Source organism: Canis lupus, chromosome 27 (assembly GCF_011100685.1).
Source record: "Canis lupus familiaris isolate Mischka breed German Shepherd chromosome 27, alternate assembly UU_Cfam_GSD_1.0, whole genome shotgun sequence".
NCBI lineage: Eukaryota > Metazoa > Chordata > Mammalia > Carnivora > Canidae > Canis > Canis lupus.
Window position 1 is genome coordinate 15120637 of NC_049248.1, and position 24908 is coordinate 15145544.

General features: G+C 35.0%; 1 protein-coding gene and 1 long non-coding RNA gene across 8 annotated transcripts in view; one reads left to right on the top strand and one right to left on the bottom strand.

Annotated features, from left to right (window-relative positions):
* EPS8 (epidermal growth factor receptor pathway substrate 8) overlaps window positions 1–24908 on the bottom strand; it is a 176484-nt gene that overhangs the window by 20432 nt on the left and 131144 nt on the right. For 6 of the 7 annotated variants that reach the window (XM_038576909.1, XM_038576905.1, XM_038576910.1 and 3 more), the window contains 9 exons: window positions 23888–23961; window positions 22261–22387; window positions 20226–20314; window positions 19765–19839; window positions 14533–14681; window positions 11680–11863; window positions 6474–6604; window positions 1917–2025; window positions 903–1046 (listed from right to left, as the gene is read on the bottom strand). In XM_038576909.1, the coding sequence (XP_038432837.1) occupies window positions 903–1046; window positions 1917–2025; window positions 6474–6604; window positions 11680–11863; window positions 14533–14681; window positions 19765–19839; window positions 20226–20314; window positions 22261–22387; window positions 23888–23961 (1082 nt within the window). The remainder of the gene's footprint in view (window positions 1–902; window positions 1047–1916; window positions 2026–6473; window positions 6605–11679; window positions 11864–14532; window positions 14682–19764; window positions 19840–20225; window positions 20315–22260; window positions 22388–23887; window positions 23962–24908) is intronic. The other variant, XM_038576908.1, reaches the window with a different exon arrangement.
* Window positions 10441–19804, top strand: LOC102153146. Its single transcript, XR_005379903.1, has 4 exons — window positions 10441–10732; window positions 17166–17246; window positions 17906–18103; window positions 19536–19804. It is a non-coding gene; the product is annotated as an uncharacterized LOC102153146 (long non-coding RNA).

The window sequence follows — 24908 nt, forward strand, 5'->3', positions numbered from 1 at the left end:
TCTGGCATGAAAATTAATTATCTCACTGCATATTCTATGCAGGTTCTACTCAAATTTATGACATTATTATGGGGCCAGTTGTGATCTTTTGCTCAAGATTCTGAAATTAAAATAATTCTTCCTGGGAGTATGATACGGAAGCTACCAGAGGTTTACAGGCTATACACAAGATGTTCCATCCATTCTGCCTCTGCTAGCAGACCAGACATTAGAGATCCTGTCATAGGTCAAAAATCCCAAGGGTTTAATAGTGAGTTCAGATGTTAGGGTGAATGAGATACACAGGGTCAGCAAAGTCCTGAAAATATGTCACTCAAACTGAAGAAGAACCTGACCTATCTACCCTATATCATAAGTGTATTTTAATCACAAAATCAAGAGAGGAAAAATATTACAGTCCAACTGAATACTTATGTGTTGGTGTAAGCTGAGAAGAAGTTCACTGTTAGTCCGTGGTGGAACATTTAAGAGAATGAGGGCAAAAGATGGTGAAGATGAGCGGCTCGACACTACACCACTGTCTCAGTGTCACCCTCCATCAAGAGGAAGTCACCAGATAGGAAGGCTATGGGTAGAAAAGTGAAGAGGCAAAAATACTACCTCTCCAAATGTCAGAAGCATTGTAGGATGGGTAAAAATATCATTCAGAGAAACAGTCACTTACTGGTAAACATTTTGAGCAATTTCCTGAAGAAATAAATCAGAAAAAAGATATATATATAATTCTTCCCTATATCTTTCACCATTGCCCTTCAATTACCCTAGGAAATAAATTGTACAAATTGTACAACAAATTAAATCTCAAAATGATTAATACACAAAAGGTATTTAAGTCCCATTGACAAGTGATGAATCTGGAAGTTTATAAAAGTTAAATTTTGCTAAAAAATAATCATAAATACCTGTATGGTATGTGTATAAGGTGGATCAGCACGCCCTAATCCTGATTCTGGAGGTCTCACAATATCCAAAATGTTATTTGGCACAAATCCAGAGTCTCCACTTGCATTTCGAACTTTCCACCACTGCTTCCTATCATCAAGGATCTGTGATCATGCAAAAAAATGAAGGCATCATTCCATACCAAAGACAATCTATGAAGGAAATTCGATTTTTATTCCTTAGACCAAGGAACTTTTTTCACTTCTAATAAACTGACTTAATATCAATATATTATGGGTTGAAGGTGATTCCCAGGAGTTACACTAATAATTATAATTACTAGTGTAGAACAGACATGGAAACACTATTGAAAATATACTTGAAGACTTCATTACCTGCCAAGAGTTTTTTACTATTTGTATTATCTGAAGTTCTTATAGGTGACTAGGAGGACTTGTTTGGACAGGGCTTTGTATACATCCTTCAAACAGGAAGGAAAAGTATGAAAATCACTATTTTCACAAATACTACTGTGACTATCCCACATTATATATCAAAGAAGATTAACTTCCAGTTATGATCTAAGAAAGAGATTTGAGAATCATAGTAGATTATTCCCAGAATCATTAGCTTACTTACTGATGGATACATTTGTGCAGGGTACTAGCACAGGAAGAAATAAATGCTTTCTCTTATTAAAATATTTTGATGCATTTACATAACTAGCCTTGATTCCAAAATAAATAAAGGACAGAAAAAGAAAGAGGACAAAGAAAGCCAAGAAATCCAACTTCTTTCCCCCACCTCATATCCTAGAAAAACCCAACAAACAAAAAATAAGATGAAGCGACTCCCTCTCCTAAATAGATATAGGCATCTATAGTATACTTTTATCCTTGATAAAATAAAATAATACTGAAGAACAATTTCTTGACCTCAACTTTTCTTTGAGGTATGTTTAGATATCTATACCAAAAGAGAGATACAATAATCTATTTTATTAAGGGTATTAAAAAAAAGTAAAATTCTATTACCTCTAAAATATCATCCTTTAGAACTGAGAGCTCACTGTTGTTCCTTGCCACAAAGTCATACTTGGATTTGGCATATTTTTTGGGTTGTCCTTTGAGTGGATCATAATTTCTATAAAAAGAAAGAGAAATTATCATTCAGCTAGCTCTTCCTAAAGGCTGAAAAGAGAAATAAAACATTAAGGCAAGTCAATTCCTACCAGAAAATATTCTGACAAATTATTTCAATAGTAGTTTAGTTTATCATATTTCTAGAATGTGAGAACTAAAAATAACTTCAGAATTTTTTACTATTAAAATGAGCAAACTATGGGCAGGGCAAAAATAAATAGTAGGAAAGTCACAGGGTTAGTGGGTACTAATTAAGGCAAATGTAGACTGCAAATCTATGAATTCTTTGTCCACTAAATGTACTAGGATACTGCTCTGTTAATTAGCATCTCTACCATGAAAGAACTAGGACAAAGATCAATGTCAGCATTTTTTGTAAAATTAAAGGAAACTGAAGATAATTTCCATAGTGGCAATTTAAATTATATGTTGGTTTTACTAATTCAAGCAATATTTTCAATTCATCTTAAAAAATTATGACTGTGTCAATTTTTAGGAAAGCTTTGTCCGGTTCCTAAACCGCAAGGGAAGGTATAGATTAAGTATAAGACTAATAACACTTCTTAATTAATTAGTTAATTAATTCCCTATAAATTTATTTTAATAGTAAGAACAGGTCCAAGAGTCCTATTTTTTTAAAAGAAAGCTTTCTTTAAAAACCAAACATTTCCTTTAATCATTAAATGACCATTAATATATTTAACATAATTTTAAAAATACTTCTATATATAATACAATAAAACTTGATATATCAACAATGTACTAATATTTTCTTCATTTCAAAACAAAATAACCTTAACTTTTTTTTTAATTAATTTTACTCTCTCATCTTCTCCTTAAATTACCTTTCCAATTTCCTACTCATTTCTACAAGAGAAAAAGCAGAAAGGAATTAAAGATGTTTGTTCATTGTTTCCGTCAAGTGGTCCACCAAGGTCCTCTGGAATACTGAGTCATAGCAGGGCCAGCAGGACAACTGTGGATGCAATGTACCCTGTCATCACAGGTAATGTACAACCTCTTAGCAACTCCAGAAGAGTTAAGGGACAATGAAAAAAAAAAAGATGGCCTGTAAGCGATGTTACCAATTGGCTATTTTTAAAACATTAAAAAATTAAAAAAGTGAGAGAGTAACAGTGTAGCCAAATAATTATTGTATATTATTATTAAGAACCACAATAATAACAATTAAAAACTATTCCATGGGCTGCCCACCTCTATTCCTTAGTTTATATGTTTCATATAAATTAAATATAGATATTATATATTATATATTAAATATAGATTTCATTTGGGAGGGATACAAAAATTCACCACTCCAAAAGTCAGAAAAGGAGTAATTTCAGTTTTCTATCTTTTTCTCTCCCCTCATGTTCCCTCCTTCCATGATCTAGAAAACAATCACTATTAAATATAGAGAGTTGAGTGTACTAGAACAAAGGGCAGAGTAACTGTCTGCCATTGCCTATCTGAACCACAAGTTAAAAAGAAAAGTTTGCTGTAGTTCTCCTTGAAGTCTTTGTTATCTTGAGTGTCTCAGAGGTGACTGCCAAGCATGCACTTACAAAGTGCTTTCAAATGTACAAACCTTTATGGTTTACAATGTCTTATCATCTACAGATTACATTTAGCTATGATATTGACCACACTAATCAATCAGAAAATCACACTTTGTGATTTTTCAGATATATGGAAGTTTCTTAAAGATCTGTAATGTATCAAAGTGTATGGCCTCTGTTTCTGATTTGAAGTAAGAAATATGCACTTGATAGAGAGCAGACATGGAGTCAGTAATGATTGGAGACATCTCTAAAACATGAACTGCTTTTGGATAGCAATAAACGGTAATCCCTCAAGATGAGGGCTCTAAACTCAACAGGTGGTTTACCTAATGGCATAGTAAGTTTCACTGCAGAGTGACTATACTTCTCATGGTATTTACTGCATTCCAGGCATGTAATAAAGTTTAGGGTAATAAAAATAATTACAAAAGCAAATGCCAAACCTCTGTGCACTTCATATCAGACCAGAACTTTCAGATAGCTTTTGCAATAATGATGACACATTTTCTTAGCAACACAAAACATCAGTGATCCTGGTGCCTGTCAACTATTCTGCCACTATTATGATAGCCAGCTGAGAGGTGAGATCCACATGGATAACTAAAATATACAATCTATCCACCATTCAATTTATTTTTTTAATTCTTCCTCTGGCTAAATTTAACTGCCTTCACTAAATTCCATTTATATTTCTTATTTCTCAAAGGTTACTAAAAGAAACCTTTTGATATTCACCACAGTATTCTCTAAATAAGGGGGGAAAATCTTTAAAAATAATGTCCCATCGGTGTACTGGGTGGTGGGTGGCTCAATTGGTTAAGCATCAGACTCTTGAGCCATGCATTGAGCACCACACCGGACATGGAGCCTACTTAAAATAAATAAATAAATAATGTCCCTTATATCATCCCTCACATCCTATATAAAGTTCTATGAGACAAATATTTTTGAGGATTTAATTGTAAAAAAAAAAAACCCTAGCATTATTTATCCCAATACATTGATATATACTTCTTCCTTTTTCCTAACAACAGAAAATGGTTATGTTTCTTTTTGCTGACAGCTAGGAACTTCACGGACAAATCTGAAATTCAATCATGGTGTCAATCTACACTTCAAGAGTTTTAATTCTTATCTCCACTCTTGATTACTTAATTTTGTATTTTTTATTTCATGAGTTTATTTTTAATATTAACATTACTTTAACTGCATATATTTTTTTAACTGCACATAATTTAAGTGAGCTGTTTGAATCCATTGGGAAGTAGACAAGGTACAGAGACATAATCACGAAGTACACTTCCCCTGATACTCCATAAAGATCAAAGAAAACTTTTAAAACACTTCATGGTAAGCTGCCCAAAATATATGGCAGAGGTTTTTCCATCAGCAATACTATACATAATGGAGTTACAGGTAAACGATGAAGAGGTAGGTGGTGTCTCTGAAATGTTGGATACACTATCATGTGCCTATTCAATCATTTAATAAATCAATCAAATAAATCTACAAACAGTTGCTGAGTGGCCACAATGTGCTAGACGTGGTCTTAAGATGGAACATGATCAAAATTTCCTTGTATCAATATGTCCTAGAACTCTGAACACGCATGAGGAATGTACTCAAGTGATTTTCCAGCTACTTAACTGTGAAAAACCATCTTGGTTTAGTACAGAGATGCAACAAAGGTAAAAATTACTAACTTGAAATAATTTCCAGAATATTGACATGTTAAAAAAGAAGAAAAAATAAAATATTAGGATGAGTAATAAGTTAGTCAAGAAGAATTTCAATGATATAATTTTTAAACTTCGAAAATAATTTTCATGTATTATCTACTAAAAACTGAATCTATAATTAAAACTTATTTCATATGTTGGCATTTTCAAAATGTATTATTCATTGCTGACTTTACACTCAATATAATGTGTTACTGGCATCTTCAGAGTAATACCTGTAAAATTTCCATACCAGTAACCTATTACTTGTTTTCATTTCTAACAAAAATAAAACATTTTAAATCCCACCTTCTTTAGATTCTATTAAGAAAAGTGAATAGTGAAAAGAAGTGAAAGGAATGCAAAACTCATGGTGAGTGAGGCTTTGAGGTAGGAAGGTACCAGGGCAACTTCTCTACCCCACTTCATCTGAATGACCATTCTCCCTTATCTTTTTCACTTTATTTTCTTTCTCTTTTGTATTGGGTTGGCCACAATGTCAACCTCATTTGCAGAGGCTGGAAGACAAGATTGGAAAAGTGAACCTACTCCAGGGCCTGTATTTCTCCTCCTCTCAATTCTCCCATCTTTGCCCACACTGAATTTTTTTCGAGTGAAACTATGGGAAAATAAATGAAATATAAAACTGGAAAGTGAAAATACAACATAATAAGATGAACTGACAAGAATGACAAATAAGGCACTGACTCCTTCTAAATACTTAGTTTATATTTAGAAATAGTTTTATCTAAAGGAAGGTTTGTTTTTGTTGTGGGGAGAGAAAGATGAAAGTTGTTTCCTTTGAAAGTTACAGAGCTAGAAAGATCCTTAGAGACCATCTGGTATAAACTAATGGAGAGTTTCAAAACAATTCTTCTTTGTTTTTAATTCACAGATTTTGTCAGAGCATCTTTTTAAAAAAGGAAAGTCATCCAAAGGCATTTACACTAAATTAGAGTTATAGGCTGGAGGTTTTCCAGTAAGATTTATAGACTAGAGGCTTTGTTTATCAAAACCAATTCTATAAAGGAACAACTGAAACTTTATCAAACAATTAACAGATGGAAAGTTTAAAGAAGTAGTGAACAATCCAGACGCCAGGACCTCTATTTGCACTAAATCAAAGCCAGTTATCCACAGGTCTCCAAATGGTGCCCATGAAATGTTACCTATCCATGTGGCGATTAGGAGTTGGCTTAAAAGCCACAGCGGCTTCCCCTTGGTCCAGCTGGGGCCCTCTTGTGTACATGTTGTTGAATGCATACCCATCAGCTGGAGGATACTCTGATACACTGGACTGCTGAAAGAAGAAGATTAAAAGAGTCAGTCTCTAAGACTACTTGAATAACTACTAACATCAAGCAACAAAACCCTCCACCATATTGAGATCAGTTTCATTTTCAAGTGCTTTACCATTATTAACAAATTGTAAAATGGGGGTGGATAAATTTTTGTCAAAGACTTATTTATAATAGGAAAAGTCATTAGTACAATAGCTAAATCATAATTTTGAAAATAAATGGGTATACAAGCAATAAATTCTTTCCTCGGGAATTTCAGTAATAGTTCATTTTGGTATTAGGTAGACTTTAACAGCTTACATAAAATAAAACTGGTTTGAAAACAACAATAGAACTCTTTGCCTTTGAGCTCTATGTTTAAGAAACAGACTTCTACCATTCTAGCATACTAAATATATCACATAAAAATCATCTAAAATCTGTGCATTAAAATTATACTATGTTCTCATTCTTTAAATGTACACAGACCCTATTTTTTTTCATTTTTAAAAAAATGGCATTTAAAAATTTGGCCATTATTATCAAATTTACTGTTGAGGGAAATACAAAAGACAAAAACTCATTGATCTTGACAGTTAATACTCCAGGATAAAAAATACTGGAGTAATTTCTTGTTGCAGTTAACACAATTTCAACATGAGCCTACTGGGTGCTACCAGGAGGGGTAACTGAGGTCTCTGCAACCCAATAAGCACCATGATTTCAAAGCTATGGGGAAAAAAACAAAGAAACAAGACCAAAAAAGATCTAAAAAATATTCATGTTGAGATATTATACTCCTTTTGTGAACTGAAGTATGGCAGAGGCACAATAGAACAGGAAGCATGGAGGTCCTTGGCTATTTAAACTTTATGAACTCATTGGGGCAAAATATTTGAACCTGGAAATGTTTTAGAAAAGTCTTAGATACATGTTTACTATAGTTCATCCTAATGACAGAGTTGGCAGGAGTAGGGATGTGTTTAAACACAGACAGAGTAGGTGGGGTTTCTCCGATGGACTAGTGTGAATGTCAAAATACCCACACTATATTGCTCCTTTAGAATTTATCTCCCTAGAATATACTGCAACACACAAATTAAAAAAAGCAATTTTCACCATTTAAATATCTTAGCTTAAATCATCAACAAAATGAAAAGGCAACTATAGAATCAGAGAAGATGTTTACAAATCATATACTGATAAGGACTAGAAACCCAAATATATATAAAGAACTCATATAGCTCAAGAGGAAAAAAAAAAACAAACAAACAACTAACCAAACAAAAATCCCAATTTAGTTAAAAAATGGGCACAGCTACATCTTTCCAGAGAAGACATACAAATGGCAAACATACATGAAGGGTGCTCAATATCACTAATCATCAAGGAAATGTGAATCAAAATCACAGTGAGACCTCACCTTACAGTTGTCAGAATGGCTATCATTAAAAAGATAAGAGATAACAAGTGGTCAGTAAGGATGTGGGAAAAAAAAAAAAAAAAAAAGGAAACCCTCTATACTGTTGGTAGGAATTTAAATTGGTGCAGCTGTTATGGAAAACAGTATGAAGGGGGGCACTTGGCAGGCTTAGTCGGTGAAGTGTCCAACTCTTGATTTCAGCTCAGGTCATGATCTCCCTGTCATGAGATTGAGCCAGTGTCTGGCTCTGTGCTTAGCAGGAAGTCTGCTTGGGATTCTATCTCTCTCTGCTTCTGTTCCACAGCCAACCCAATCTGCTCTCTCTCTGCTCATATGTGCTCTTTCTCTCTCAAATAAATTAACAAATCTTAAAACAGTATGGAGGTTTCTCAAAAAATTAGAAATAGGGTGCCTGGGTGGTTCAGTCAGTTAAGCGTCTGCCTTCAACTCAGGTTATGATCTCCGTGTCCTGGGATCAAGCCGCATGTAGGGCTCTCTGCTCAGCAAGGAGTCTGTTTCTCTCGCTCTCTCTCTCCCTCTCCCTCTGCTCCTCCTCACAGCTTGTTACCCCCTTCTCTCTCCAATAAATAAATAAAATCTTTTTAAAAATTAGAAGTAGAACTACCATACTATTCAGCAGCTCCACTACTGGGTATAATACTAAAGGAAATGAAATTAGGATTTTTTTTTAAGATTCTATTTATTTATTCATGAGAGACACAGAGAGAGAGAGAGGCAGAGACGCAGGCAGAGGGAGAAGCAGGCTCCATGCAGGGAGCCTGACGTGGGACTCGATCCCAGGTCTCCAGGATCATGCCCTGGGCTGAAGGCGGCGCTAAACCACTGAGCCACTGGGGCTGCCCCTGAAATTAGGATCTTGAAGAGATATCTGCATCTCCATGTTCACTGCAGCATTTTTCACAATATGGAAACAACCGAAGTGTCCATCAACAGATAAATGGGTAAAGATGTGTTATATATACACAATAAAATTTTATTCAGCTATGACAGAAAAGCAAATCTTGTTATTTACAACAACATAGATGGACTCTGAAAGCATTCTGCTTTGAAAAGCAGAAATAAGCCAAACAGGAAAAGAAAAATACTGCACGGTATTGTTTATAGGTAAAATCCAAAAAAAAAAAAAAAATTGAACTTATAGAAAAGTGGTTGCCAAAGGCTGGGGGAAATGAGAGAACTTGGTAAAAGGGTACAAACTTTCAGCTATAAATGAATATGGTGGAGGATCTAATGTAAAACATGGTGAGCGTAGCTGATAACACTATGTTGTGTTAACTGAAATTTGCTAATAGAACTTAAATGTCCTCACCAAAAGAAAAAAAGATAAATATGTGAAGTGACAGATGTGTCAATTAACTAGAGGGGAGGGGGATCCTTCACCAGATGAACACCTTAAATATCTTGGTTTTGTCAACTATACCTCAATAAGGCTGAAATTAAAAATAACAAATCAGTAGCTTAATTAATTCAGTTTATCATTTCCCTAGTTGAGAGAAGAGGCACTAGATGATCAGGCAATTCTTTTTTTATTAAAGGATGTTATAGTGGGAGGAGTGCAAGAACTAGAGCCACCTTCACCTTTGAGTCACCTTCACCTTTGGCTAACTCTGAACAGAACAGAGTGAGGTCAGCCAGCATGAGATCACTGGGTCCCGAGACTGACTGGAAATATTGCAAGGGAGGAGAGAAATGATGATGAATAACTGTGATGACTACACAAGCTTGTTTAGAGCTGATGCTAGTTCAGAGGAAATAAAGAAGTTGAGTATCACTATCCATATTTGACACTCTATGTCACCTATACATTTTGATTCTATACAAAACCATCAGATCCTGAATCATCCAAGTCTTGTCCTGAGTGTATTTATTTTAGTAGCAATAAAGTATAATAGTTTCTCTTCTTATACCCTGAAATCACCATTAGTTTAAATCACATTAGTTGGCCTCTTTTCCAACAAATTCATAAGGCATAAAATCCCCTAAAACAGCTAGCAGGAACTTTTCATTTCATTTTTTAAACCTCTGAATAACTACTTTAGCTATAAAATGGAAAACGGTTTACAACAGGAAAGTGATAACTCATTACAAGGGAAGATTCTCAATAATTCTTCCTTTAAAACTACTTATTCAGTGAGAGTAGACAACTTTTACACTGGAAGCCCAGAAACACATTACTCTCTCTTTAAATACGTAATTAAAAAAAAAAAAAAAAAGGAACTCACGAAAGTGAATTTCTGAGGACATACATTATTAAGTGGATGTATTTTCTTATTTAAGATATAAAGACTTATGTAAGCCAGACATTTCTGTGATTTGAAAATAGCTGTAACTATAGCAACAAGTGTGTCATAATTTCATGTTTGATTACATCTATTTTCCTCTAGAAAGGTTGCCCTCTATGAGGAAAGGAAATCCACAGTGATGAGGTCTGAACTAGAAAATCCACAGTGCCAAGGTCTGGAGAGGGACTGCCAACCAATGCAAATGCTGTGAGGTCATCTTCTTAATCACTCATTTAGAAAGATGGGCAGTTATAGGCTGTATCCTTAGATGCACCAGAAGAAAAAACAATTACATTGGTAAAAAAAAAATATATCTTCAAAGCTTTATTTCTCAAGGTTTGACATTTAACCAACCTTCTATAATATTATGGTTATTATCCAAGGGACTGATTTTTCAAAATTTGATGTGTTTCTCCTTAAAAGTGAGTATTTACTCTGGTTGCTAATCATTCTTTCATATCATGTTTGTCACAGTAATTTGAGAAAATTAATCTGAAGAATTAAATAAAGGACGTGAACAGTACTTCAATGAGGGTCTAGTCATCATTTATTGTTTCTTCTCCAAACTAGACCTCATCTAATTCCTTGGGTTCTGATCCTCCTATTTGGTTTGGTTCAGCTTTAAGGAATGCTTGCTTTTCTTTTCTGACTAGCAAAGGAAAATTATTTTTAAGAAATGTGCAGAGATAATTTACCCAGTTTCAATCCTTCAATTTGCTCCCCAAATAGGTTACACACTAAAGCTTACTAAATACTTAAAAGGTACAACAAATTTTGTAATCTCTTCAGGGTAGAATAGTGTTATAAATGATCATTTGAGCCTGGAGATTGAGTCCAGAAGAAACTCTGGCCTTCAAGCCAGGTTGAGAGGGTTTCAGGGTTTAGAACTAGGTGGAAGGAAGGAACGAGGAAAGGAAGGATGGAAGGAAGGAAGAAGGAGGGAAGAAATGGGACATTTGACAAAGAGCTGCTTGGGACAGGCTTCAGGGACCTAGGTTCAGGGATCTGTCTCAAGGGTCTCACGTGGAGAGAAAAGCAAAAACAAGCCAAGCAGCAGTAAGGCAATCCTCTGACACGGAGGGAAAGTAGGCACTCAAAACTGGGCTCAGGGAGCACTAGCAGGTGGTAGGGGTAAGGGCTGGCAAGACTCTAAGGAGTGATGTGGGCTGCAGTTCAGCTTCACAGGGAAACAGAGCAACTGTCACAGCAATGACAGAGGTGAGAGGTAACTAAGGGCAGCAGGACATACAGTCATTGGTTCTAGAACAATCTTTGAATTGATTGATAAAAAGAGAACTCACAATCACAATTACAAAGCAATGCACAGGTGATTGCACTTTCCACAAAAAGTAATGTTAAAGAACCTTACCTCTGTGGATAATCTTTTAGTCTCCTGTTTGCGCTGATGTTCAGCTACATTGGCCACAGACTCGGCCAACTGATAAAAATCTTGTTCCATTGGTGCTCCCATGAAGTTCAGCATGGGGGGCTCCCAACCGTTGCGGAATCGTGGGACATATGGTGCGATAAACTGTTCTTTTGGCCACTCTGCTCTGTAGAGGAACATTAAGGCACAAAATTAAATGTATCCGGTTCAAAATTACTTTCAGTAAGGTTAGCCACAAAAAACAAAAACAGGTAACAACAAACAAACATACCTTAATCTGACCTCTCTCCACTCAAAACGAGAACGTGAACATGCTTACACTAGTCTGTAATGCCAGTAAAATGAAACAGATTGAATTCTGCTTCAGTGATCTGTTTTCATTATGTTGCCTCAACTCTCCATTAATTCAATTTTGTAACATGGATACAGGTTGTGAAAATTTGGAAAGGGAGCATAAGGCTAGAAGTGTCAAAAGTATTTAGAACATAAACTTCTCTTGTATATAAGTAGTTTCAGATTCTGATCTTTCCCTTCCCTCTCCTCCCATTGGTATGAAACCCCCTGGTATGATAAATCTTCCAAAAGAGAAACAGAGAATGTTCTTAATGTTTATGACTTTTTTAAGTCATAAAGTCCCCTAAATGAAACATTACTGATTTTATAAAGTAAATTTATCAGCAAGGCTTTAATCAGTAAAATCAAGTTAGGACTAATCTGGAATCTTAATCATTACTCATTCATTATTTAATGACTCTAAGAGAGGCTTATTTCTACAAGCTTCTAATCACTCATGAACCACAAAAATAAGTGGGACAGAAATTATGGCTTCATCTCTGCTACACTGTGTTGTTTTATCTTTCACAAGTGAAAGATTAATTCTTCAGGTTATATTTCTACTATGATGAAACGAGCCATTTTATTCAAATTATTATGTACCTTCATGATCTTTTAATCTTTATGAATTTTTAAATCAGTATATTAATTTCCTAATACTCTTACCAATTAGGATCTAAAAATGACCATTTCTCATGTCAAGAACTAGCAGTAGATTTCCTTTTGATGTAGTTTTTCTAATGGTCATTCATTTTCTCATTCTGAGGTAGGACCCAAAACCAAGAAATTAAAAAGCCTGAGCTATTTTTGTACTATGAGATCTGATTAACTTAGTAAGTTTCATAGGAAAATACTAAAAATCCCACCTAGCCTTATCATAAGACTGAAAACTATGAAAATCTAATAGATTTAAGAAATCTGTTTAACCAAGTTTTTAGTACAATATATAAACAGCATGCTACAGTATATTAATAGATAAATAATAGAAATGAATTTAAATATTGTTTTCAATATAAAAGCAACAACTACAGTGCTTTTAAAAAATGTTGTGCTTGATGAACCATTCAATATGTAAACCATATTCCAACACAAGTTGTTGCCAAAGTCCAAAATATAAGTGGGAACTGTTTATATGTGTTTCAAAAGAAGTAAAAGAGGAAAAAAAAATATGAACTGATCCATTACTTTTACTCTAGTCCATTCAAAAGCATTAGGAAGAAAGCTTCTAAGTGACCACACTGAAGGACTTACTCTAAGTAGTGAGGGAAATAAAATGATTTGGGTATGTAAGGAAGGCAAATATTATTTATTCACATATCATTATTTTTTTCACATATCATTAAATGAGAAATATTTTTATAACTTGCCTTGCTTAGGAAACTTTAGCACTGTGATGTTAAATGATGCAATGTTAATGATCTGTCTTTCACAATTACTTTACTGGCAAAACACAATTTTTAAAATGATCCCCTCTTCCTTTCCATTCCCATTCCTACTGTTCTAGACTCAGAGAATGTTGATTACTAACGAATCTCTACCACAGCATAATCATCCCAAGGGGGGGACTTCCTGTCTTTAGTTAATTTTATCCTTGTCCTAGGTAGGCCCAACTAGCAGAACAACTTTCTGAAACACAGACGTGATTATACCACACTCCTATTCACAAAGCTATTGGTTCTCCACAGCCTACAGAATCTTCTCCAATTCCTTAGCATGGCAGTGGGAACCTTCATAGCCCATCTGCTCATTTCCATGTGCCTCATTTAACACCATCCCTTTTCATCCCCTTCCCCACGAAGTGCCTGCTACCCAAAGACTATATATGCCAGCTAAGCCCTTATTCATTCTCCATTCTCTTGACTTCCTGCTTTATGCCCTCATTGTGCTTCCCTCTCTATGAGGAGGGCCCCTTCCCAACCATGGATTTGTGGAGATCCTACTCATCCTGCTGAAAGGCAGCATAGCAAAATAATTATCAACATCAACTCCAGAGCCAGACCGCCTAGGTTCAAATTGCAGATCTGCCACTTAAGAGTTATATGGCTGTGAGCAAATTACTTAACCACACTATGCCTCAGTTTTGTTATCTGTAAAATGGGGATACCAATAGTACTTACGTAAAGTTCATGGAAGACTGCCTAGCAAATACTATCTGTATAGCGTGTACATATATATTACCTAATATAGTAGTACTATTATCTATTGATTTGAAATGCCAGCTCTTCTTTGAAAGCTAATTACCCCCCCCTCTTCAAATCCTATTCCTGATGGCTCTCCCTCGCCAAACAACAGCAGTTTATAAGTCACTCCTGGTACTTACGTGCCTTATATTGTATACACTTTGTATCTTCTCCATTAGACTAGCTTTTTAAGGGTCTAGCCTTTTTCACCTGTAATGCCTAGTCCTTCATACATAGAAGGCTAAATAAATGTCTCGTTAGATTCATGTAATAACAACAATACCTGAAGTATTATATAGGTTTTAAACTCATACATGTTTACCTGGCTTTCATCCAAGTTTCTCCCAGTGATATCCACAGCTGTCTTTCATCATTGTTGACAGTATAATTTAAGAAATCAATTGTGTCCTTAGTCAATAGGGGGCTAAGTACTGAACTGGCTAGTTCAGGACCCCCTGTTGCCTGCACCACCTAAAATGACAATAAATCATTTTTTAGCAAGATAGTGATACTTGTATATTCTCAAAATATGTAAAATCCATGCCAAAAACAAGCACTGTTTTTATATACTCAAATTTTGATGTTGTACAGTGTGTACTATTGAATGATAAACAGTTTATTAAGTCAACCTGCCCACCCCAATGCGACTAATAATCTACAATGAAAAGTCAGTAGTTTAACAACTTTCACAGGATCTGTCTATTGGCTGCATATGACTGTATTTTCCCTGGAAAATACTAATGGTTATCCAGAGAATTCTAAATCAGGTGGTTTAACTATCTCTGTTTTTTTGCTTTAAAAAATACATGTAACTTTCCTGGCAAATCTATTATTCCAAACTTGAAAAATATGGTTCTATAAATGAATACTACAGAGAGAAATGAAGCTCAAGTTAACAGTCTATGGCTGCTGCGCCTATGGAGACATACAAAAATAAAAGGACCCAGAGAGAAAAGTGAGAGAATGAGAACTGGTACTCTAAATTTATGGTATTTTTCTCCAGAATTTAATTCTAGGAAATTGTCCTGATTTAAAGTTGATATTTTAATGACTAGCAGAAACAAATAAACAGGTGCAACTCTCTGATAAACAAAATGATAAGTGTATGTCTGGAAACTGTTCCAAATGGACTTCTCTGAGGCTATTTCCTGGCTAAAGAATGGTAGTTATCTCCTAGAGCAGAAACCAGAGCCCTTTTATAAAAATTTCACCTTCCCAGAGATATGGCACAAGAAAAAAGGAAAAAAAAATTTTTAATGGTTCCAGACCAAGAGTCAGTTTTTCTGCAGTTGTCCAAGTGTTCTGAGCATGCTATGCTCCTGTATGCCTCTGTGCATCTGCAGTGCTGCTTCCCAGGTCCCCAAAAGGCCCTTCATTTCACTCAGAACTCTACTCTGATATCACCTCTTCCAGGAAGCCCTTCTTAGCCCCACAGCATAGTTTTGAGGCACCTCGGTGTCCCCCAAAACAATTTAGGCAGATTAGTAACACATTACATTTTAACTTATTGCTTATTTTTCAGTTTTCCCTTTCGTGAGGACTTAGACCAAGTCAATTGCAAAAGACATAGCGTTAGAGGGATGACTGAGAATCAATGAAAGAAAAGATGAGAAATAGGAGGGAAGCTGACTTTTACTTGAGAACAAAATCTACCCTGACTGCCTGGCACAGTAATTCTCTTACTTCCAAGCCCTATAAGCACTTCTGGTAAATATGTAGGGATGATTAAAAGGGAAAAGTAAAGGAGTGAAATCGAGTAGAGGAACTTTAAAATCTTTGGGTTAACAAAGGGAAGAGGGAATGAAACAAAAGAAATGTAAATAAAAAGCTGTAAGGCATAGTTCCCTCTCAAGAATGAATGTTAGGCAAGTATGCATGTAGGGGTGCTATGGGTATGCTTGTATGTGTAGATGCTGAGGGCAGAGGGCAGATCCTGCATGGTTTAAAGCCACTAAATTTTGTGTGGCTGGTAGTAGTCCCTAAATAAATGTTCCTTCTTATGTCTTACCCAAATAATATGTCTGGGACTCTGTAGGGAAAACATTAAAAGGAACAACAGACATATTCTGACTGGAGAAACCACTTATAAGGAGTAATTTTTGATGAAAAAATAAAAAAGACAAAATAAATCCATTTTCAGATACAGAGCTTGATCACAAAGGCTAATTTCTACATGTTCGGGAAACCACTCCCATTATTTTATAGTTCTCCTCTATGTAACGACTACACATCTACTTATGATCTGTGAGAAAGTATGCAGAGGATGAGGTGGCAAAAACTGCTTTATAGTCAAAACTTCCTAATATTGAAACTAAGACAGTATCAAATGTGCTAAATAAGGAATAGAAATTTTGTTAATGAGCTACTATGGGCTTTTTTGCATATGAATGGCCTTGATCTAATTTTTACAAGAGCTTATAAAGCAAGAATTATTCAACAATAACTAGACAAGTAGAAAACTGATGTTCTATATATATAATAGCAATATATGGAAGCATTCATAAATTATTGAGGTAGCCTTGGACTTTCATCTTCTAATCTCTTATTGCCCAGTTCTGACATTAATGCAGGTAACATTACTTCCTCATGTTTGTAAGGCAATATTCATTGCATATTCTACTTCAGGTCTTATCTCATTGCCCTTGAGGAAAAAAGGATATATTATCCCTTTTTGTTACTTGGACCTTTTTTTTTCACATTTTTTTCTGATAATCAAGTAAAACCTATAATAAATGCATTTGAGTTTGCTCCATTTATGATAAATATTAGAGTAATCCAAACATAGTGTTCATATGCCCTAAACCAAAATTAATGAAATTTATCTGCTTCATATAGTTCTTATTCTTTAAGAAAACAATCACAGGAATAATACACAGGATAATCACACATTACTAACAATTATCATTATCGCTATTGTCATTCTACAAAGTAATCAATCATTTGCTCTTCTGACAGGGAGAGCCATTCACAACCACTCCACCCATGCCTGCCTTATCCCAGAAAGCAGGAAACTGTCTTCCTTGGAGTATTTAAAAGGTATTTCACCTTCTTTCTACTCCTCACTCACTTGTCCTCCCACAAAAATGGGACTGAACTAATTGGTGGAACTGTAGAAAAGGGTAATTTGTAGCCTATTCTCTTTTCACATCTGTCTCTATGTGAGGCCAACCATTGTTCCATCTGCTTTTTGTTGCATGCTTTCCCCAAAATCCTGCACTTTTTGGTGTGTACTCTTAAATATTATTCTAGTGAATTCTCCCAGCTGTTCTGTAGGACAAGATCGTTGTATATAATATCAGCTTCAAAAAGTGGCTATTACACCATTTGTAGACAGAAGAAATATATAATGGGAAGAGAAGTATATTACCATACCATATAAGGAAAGAGCATAGCTGCATATTGAAAATATAGGAAATTAAGATATGTATCTTGGATTCTGGCCTGTGACACAAGTGGTATAACTTTTGCTGGATAAACTCATAGGAATATCCAACTCCTTCACAATGGGAATTGTGCCCAGCACACCCTTTTGTTAGCTCCAAAAATTATGCCTTATGTGAAAATACACACGTATGAGAAGGAAGTTTTCTCAGGAATAATTGTACTATGAGCTTATCACTCTACCTGGCACATAGCGAGGATGCTAAAGGCTACTAATTGTTCCCTAGAGTCCACTCTCTTCTTCTTCCTCCTAGAAAGAGAAGCCCCTACATTTTAGATGAACCTATAGCCACAAAGATGGAGACTATATTCCTTTGGTGTTCAGTATGGCCATATGAAAACATTCAGGCCAAATGGACAAAGGCAGAAATTATCTGCTTAAGTTCAGAGTCACCTCCTTAAAGATAAGTCATCTTTCTTCGCTTTTGTACAGCTATAACAAGAACATGGAGGTAAGTCAGCTTCCACCAAAGAGATATCTGACACAGTTGCTCAATTCTTCTATTGGACACATTTTCTTCATTTGGCTTCCAGAATACTATAATATTTTATCTTTCTTCTCTTATCTTTCTTTTCCTTGACTTGATGACTTCTTCTCAATTTTCATTGTTGGTTCTTTCTATTCTCCTAACACTGAAACTGCCCAGGACTCAACCAGTCCTGTTCCTCTTCTTAATTTTAATTACTACCTTTGTGATAATTTCATGGTTTTAAATGCCTTTTATATGCAGGTGATCCCCAAATATATATCTCTAAACTTGATTTCTCCACTGAACTCCAAATTCATATATTTAACTACTAAATCAAAATTTTCCATCTAGATGTAACAAAATTTTGACACGTCTAAAACTGAATTCCTTATTTTCCTCCAAAAAGATTGTTTTTTCCTATTGTCTTCTCTATCTCAATTACTAATTGACCTCCACTCTTAGGCTAAAACCTTTGGAGATATCCTTAGCTCTTGCATAGCACATCCAATGAGCCAGCAATGTTGTTGCTTCAATGGTTTATAATCAAAATAAGACTTCTTGTGATTTTTAATGCCACCGGGTCCAAACCCTATAATTTCTGATCTGGATCATTTTAATAACCATCTCAGGCCCTTCTTCTTCCAGATTTCTAAGTATTATAGCCAGAGCAATCCTTCTGTGCTGAAAACACTCCAAAAGTATAAAAGATTACATAGCCACTTATGAGGACCAACAAAATATGACCTCCTGTTGCTTTGCTAACCTCTTCTAATTAAGATCTCCCTCATTCTGTTCAAGTCACAATACTTATTTATTCCAAGAACATAATTTACAATTACCATTCAAGAGCATTTATAATAGCTGTTTTCTGTCTGGAATTTTCTTCTTTCAGAAATCCACATGACTCATTCCTCACTTCATTTGCTCAAATGACACCTTCTCACCTTAACCAACCCTATTCAAAAAGGAGAATACACTACCTCACACACACACATACACACACGTGTGTGTGCACTTACATGAGCATGTACCTAAAATATTCCCTGTTCTCTGTCCCTGTTGTATTTTTTCAAATGACATTTACTGTTAGCAAAATGTGTTATTCAAGCATGTGTTTAGCTCACTGATTGCCCCTCCATACTATGATGTAAGTTCCAAGAGGGTAAAAATTTATGTCTGTTTCATTCCTGATAAGCTACTGATAATGCTAAGCACATAACAGGCTCTCAATGAAAATTTCTGAATAAATAAATGAGCAAAGCCCTCCATCCAGTCAGTACCAGTACCAGTACCACCTCATGTCTAGCTTCTTTGGGGAGAAAGAAAAACACTTTTATATTACTATAGTCATTTATTTCTATTATAGACTAGTTAAAACACTAACAGCTGATAAATCTTTATTTTATTTCTCTAGCTCTGTCAGAGACAACAGTTTCCTCAGCTATAAAATAAGGTGTTTGAACAGGATGACTTCTAAGGTCCTTTCAAACTCTCCAACTGCACATTCTCAATGTTAATGTAGATGCCTAGAGAAATAGTATCCATGCAAGGTAAAGGAAGAAAACTGTCAAGATACTCCAGACAGACACTTGGGGCTGAAAAACATACCAAGAGTGATTACTTTCTTAAATTAACAGCCTTACCATATTTAATGGAGTGAATAAAAAATGAACCAAATCTGTAGCACTCGGATTCTGGATGTGAGACTTCAGTTTGGCCTGCAGAATTAAGAAAACAGATGAACAGATTACTATGATGTAATTAAGCAAAAAAACAGACGCACATAAAGGTCTGACATAGACTTTAGAAAGACTCTGAGGAAGAGTCCTTCACTACTAGTTTCATTTTTAATATATTCATCAGCCTGGAAAAGTCAGATTAAGATAATTTAATTTTAAAAAGGTTAGGAGTTGATCTTTTATGATAATTCACTTGGATACATAGTTTTTATTATCTGTTGTTCTAATTAAAAGCAAATCACCACATACATACCAAAAAATCTACAAGAATAATATTACCTCTTCATTTAATCAAGAACATCCTGGCTAGAATTTGATCTCTTTCATTTGTTTCTTTTAATTGTATACAAATAAATTTCACTTACCAGAAGGTTAAACCCATGTTTAAACTTTTGTAAACAGTCAACAAACTCATCAGGAGGTGGAGGTTTTGCCCTCAGAGTTAAAACACCCTCTAAAGGAAATAAGTGGGAAGGGGGAGAGATGAAAGCAAAGTTTTAAGAAAATATATTAAATGAAAAAATAAAGAAGCCACATTTGTGTCTATAAAATTTGATCATACCAGATACTATGCTACTTAGCTCCTCTACTACATCTCATAGATTCACTGTCATAAACTAAGATGATCCAACATTTAAAATGGATCCTTCTACCCTTAGGCACTACTAAGGGTAGTGATGATGAGGGTGTCTCCTCAATTCCATAGATTTATGCTGTAGCCCTTTTATGTCCCAATTACTGCACTTATCACTGCAGAGACTATAAAAATGTGTAATTTATAAGCCCTGTCCTGAAGGGCCTCATAATCTTTAGAAGATTCGAATTGGTAAGTAACAAACATACACCAACGAAGTGCCGTAGAAAGAGACTACATCTGGTTGGGAAATGGGAAAATGGGCACCTAAAAGATGTTTCATTTTTAAGATGGGATTTGAAAGGTCTGTCTCATGGCAATTTGGTAGGAAAATGTCATAGTTGGATATAGAAGCATAAGTAAAACAAAACAAAACAAAACATGACCAAGGAAACTGCATGTACAAAACAAACAACAAACTAAAGCAAAGAAACATAAGAATGGAAAAGTAGACCAAAGTTGAATTGAGGGTGACCTTGACTGCCAGGGGGAGGAGCAGACTTAACTCAACAGAACATGGAATTAACACGCTATTCAGAAGAATGAAGTGACTGCTTTAGAGCTTGAAGACAACTATCCTTCCAGAATAAAAGACTGGAGGCTTGAAGACTACCCAGAGAGCTGGGTAAATAATGATGACAGCTTGAAACATGCACTAGCCATGAAAATGAAAAGGGAAACAATTGGATATACAACACACTGAAAAAATAAAATCAATTATGGCTGCAAGCTAGAGAATGAAGTCATCCAAGAATCTGTGGTCTCCAATCTGGATGACCAAGAGGACAGTACACCCTTCATAAAGATTACGGCAAGGATAAGTGGTTTGAGACATAGGATGTAATAATACTTAATTTCAGAATATAGGGAGGTGAGGGATATCCAGATGTACACATCTGGAAGATAATTCTATAGGTCACGTGTTTATGTAGACATGAACTAGAGACAGACTGGGATGTTGCGTGTCATGAAAGGGATATTTACTTACTATTCTTTTATGTACTTCATTTGTTCCACAATTATAAGTTTTTTGAGGCCATTTTAAATAGCTAACTATAGCATACTCAAAAAATGCATATACATGACATGAATATATTGTTTGGGAGTTCTGTGATCAAAAAATTCAAATCCATTGATATTTGTAACTTTTTTAAAAAATTTTTTTCTTTTTATTTATTTATGATAGTCACAGAGAGAGAGAGAGAGAGAGAGAGGCAGAGACACAGGCAGAGGGAGAAGCAGGCTCCATGCACCGGGAGCCTGACGTGGGATTCGATCCTGGGTCTCCAGGATCGCGCCCTGGGCCAAAGGCAGGCGCTAAACCGCTGCGCCACCCAGGGATCCCCTATTTGTAACTATTTTAATGAGAAAAACAAATCCTTTTAACAAAATAATGAGACTCTATATTCACAATAAAATAAATCAAAATATGGGAAGAATAGAGCTATGACTTTCTTTAACAGACGTTAATTTTACAGTCACTAATTTCAAGCTATGAAGAGATGGTCACTAGCTGAATCTCAGAGTCTCTGTGATTTAGATAAAATATCCTAGAGTCTTTTCTTACTTTAGCCAACTTGGAACCAAAATGGACTATTTCCTGGGCTCTTAGTTTCTGCCTAACTCCTAAGTGCTATCCCTAAACTAGAAAAGGGACTTTGGCCCACTGTCAATGGGGTTTTGCTGAGCAGTTCACAAGGGCAGAAACTCTGCCTAGCACTGGAGTTTCTGAATGGTCTTTAGAAGATTAAGAAAATCCAACTTACCTCCTGGGCCTTTCTTTTTACCTTTCTTACTTTTCTTCCTTTTAGAAAGCTCAGAAAATGCTTCAGCTGCTTTTTGGAGTTTTGTGATAAAAAATTCAATGTCATCCAAAATGTGGTTTAATATTTGCTGGAATTAGAAATTACAGAATAAAATATAAGACAAAATAAAACCACTTTTGCTTCGACTGTATGTATACTATTATTAAGTAAAGAAAAATTAGAAAATAAAAACAAAAATACCTCCTACATGCAAATTTCAAGTTTATTACTAATTCTAGAAAAAGAATTGAACTAAATATACCTATGCTGTGGCTAAAGTCTGACATTTACATTTTTCTTTAGCATAATTTTGTTCTATTTTCAATACCATAAAGAAAGCATTTACAATATCTATTCAGATTATTAATTATTTTCAACTACTCTAATTTTCTTCTAGTGTTCTCTCACATAAAGTTAGGGGAAAAAAATTCTAAGAAACACCTTGTTAGAAGAGCAATGAACATTTTTGTTTTTCTCATAAATGTTCCAATAAAGTACCAACAATATTATTTAATCGAATTAAAGGCATATAGAATGTTGTGTTAACCTAATAAACATAGATAATCTAGAATAATCATCATTAATGATAGCTTCCACAAGTCAAAATAGAATTAATGATGAATTATGCTTTCAGGGATTATTGGATCAATTTCAATTATATCATATACTACAGTCATAGCTGACTTTCTCTAGTACGTGTGAAACTTAACATTCTTCTAATTTCAAAGACTAGAAACTGTCATTAGATAAACTTATAAGTATAATAAATAATGGTATAATATAAAAGTTGAATTCCAAACTTCAAATTCCTCTGAGTATTTGTTTCTGAATAAGCTAGGAATGTGTGTATAATACAAAGAGTAATTATATTGAGATCATATTTTATCATTGTATCACAGGGCATTGTCACTCTGTAAGTAAATTACTATGGGCTAATAAAACTAAATACGGCCTTATCCTTTATAAAGAGTATTATTGCCCTTAAAAAAATTCCACTTTGGGCAGCCCGGGTGGCTCAGTGGTTTAGTGCTACTTTTGGTACAGGGTGTGATCCTGGGGACCCGGGATTGAGTCCCACGTCGGGCTCTTTGCATGGACCCTGCTTCTCCCTCTGCCTGTGTCTCTGCCTCTCTCTCTCTCTCTCTCTCTCTCTCTCTCTCTGTCTCTATGAATAAATAAATAAAATATTTTTTAAAAAAAAAGAAAAAAATTCCATTCACTTTTATCTTTCAAGCATTATAAATGTTTTAAATAAATGTTATGAAGAGATATTTAAAAGACATTTTGATTATGAAAGACAAACTGTGAAAAACGTTAAAATCCCTCAAATCTGATAATTCAGTTTAAACTCCTTTGTAAACTAGTTGATATGCTAGTTCTTCCCTCAGAGCCCTATTCTACTAAATATTGTCATAAAAGCAAAACTGGTTAAGAAAAAAAAAACAATTCAAAGGGCATAACCACCAATGGAAAGAGAAAATACAGTTTCCATGAAACATCTTTATTTAGATCAACTTCATTTTCCCTGCTGATATTTATTTCCTCTTTAAAGAGAAGCCAGTGACCTACGGAGGGATGTGGGACCTACCACATCTCTGTCAATTCGCGCCGCCATCATCTCAGGGGTTTCTTCCTGCTCGTGATACTGCCTTGGTTTCTCAACTAAAGAAAGGAGAATCACAAGTCTTTCACCCTGTTGCCTAAGCAAGATCAATATAGATAATGAAACACAAAAAGTGGCTAGAAAAGAGTGCTGCTTGTAAAAGTAAATGCCTTCACTGGATACAAAACCAAAACTGCTCATCATTTATGAATGACATGCATCCTTGCCCCTACTAAGAAGTACTTGGCCAGGGCTGACTACCTGCCCTCAATCTTTATTATGTTTACCCTGTAACAGTAACCACCACCACCCCAAAGCCCCCCTATCCCTCCCGCAATTCTCCCTCTTCCCAGAGACAGCTACTGGCTGTGGAACCAACCCTTACATTTAATAAACTTACATAAAATAAACTTACATTTAAGGACCTGCTCTTCAAAAAGTGGTCAACTAACTTCTAATGCAACCTCCCAATTTTATACATTCCACTACTGTGATTATAATAAAGCTTCAGGGGATCTGACAGTAAAGAGCTTTTTAAAATTCTAGTTGCCATTAAGCTTAAAGCAGCGTAAGCTCCAGTGTTGGGTTCACTGGTTTATACTTTATAAATACCTACAGGATTTGCGAATGAAGTAATAAATATCTTAAGAGCATTCAAGATGTTAAGTTAGCTCAGTTAGCTAAAGCTTGATGTCAATCATAAGGTCACTTAAGCATTTTTTGGTTAACAATACTACTAAACACAGATATTTGTACAAATATTTTTAAAGTAGATAAAATTTTTAAAAACCCTATACAGATGAAACAGGAAAATGTATCATCAATAATGGAAATACAACTCATAATATGTCATCATGACTGATGTTCAACATAGAGAACTACAAAAAAATACTGAGAACTCTGTATTGCTTTGATGCTTCTGTGCCTTTTTCCATAAATGGGATATGTGCCCCCTCCCCAAAAGAATAAATTATGAAGTCTTATAAAACTTAATTAGTGGCTATTA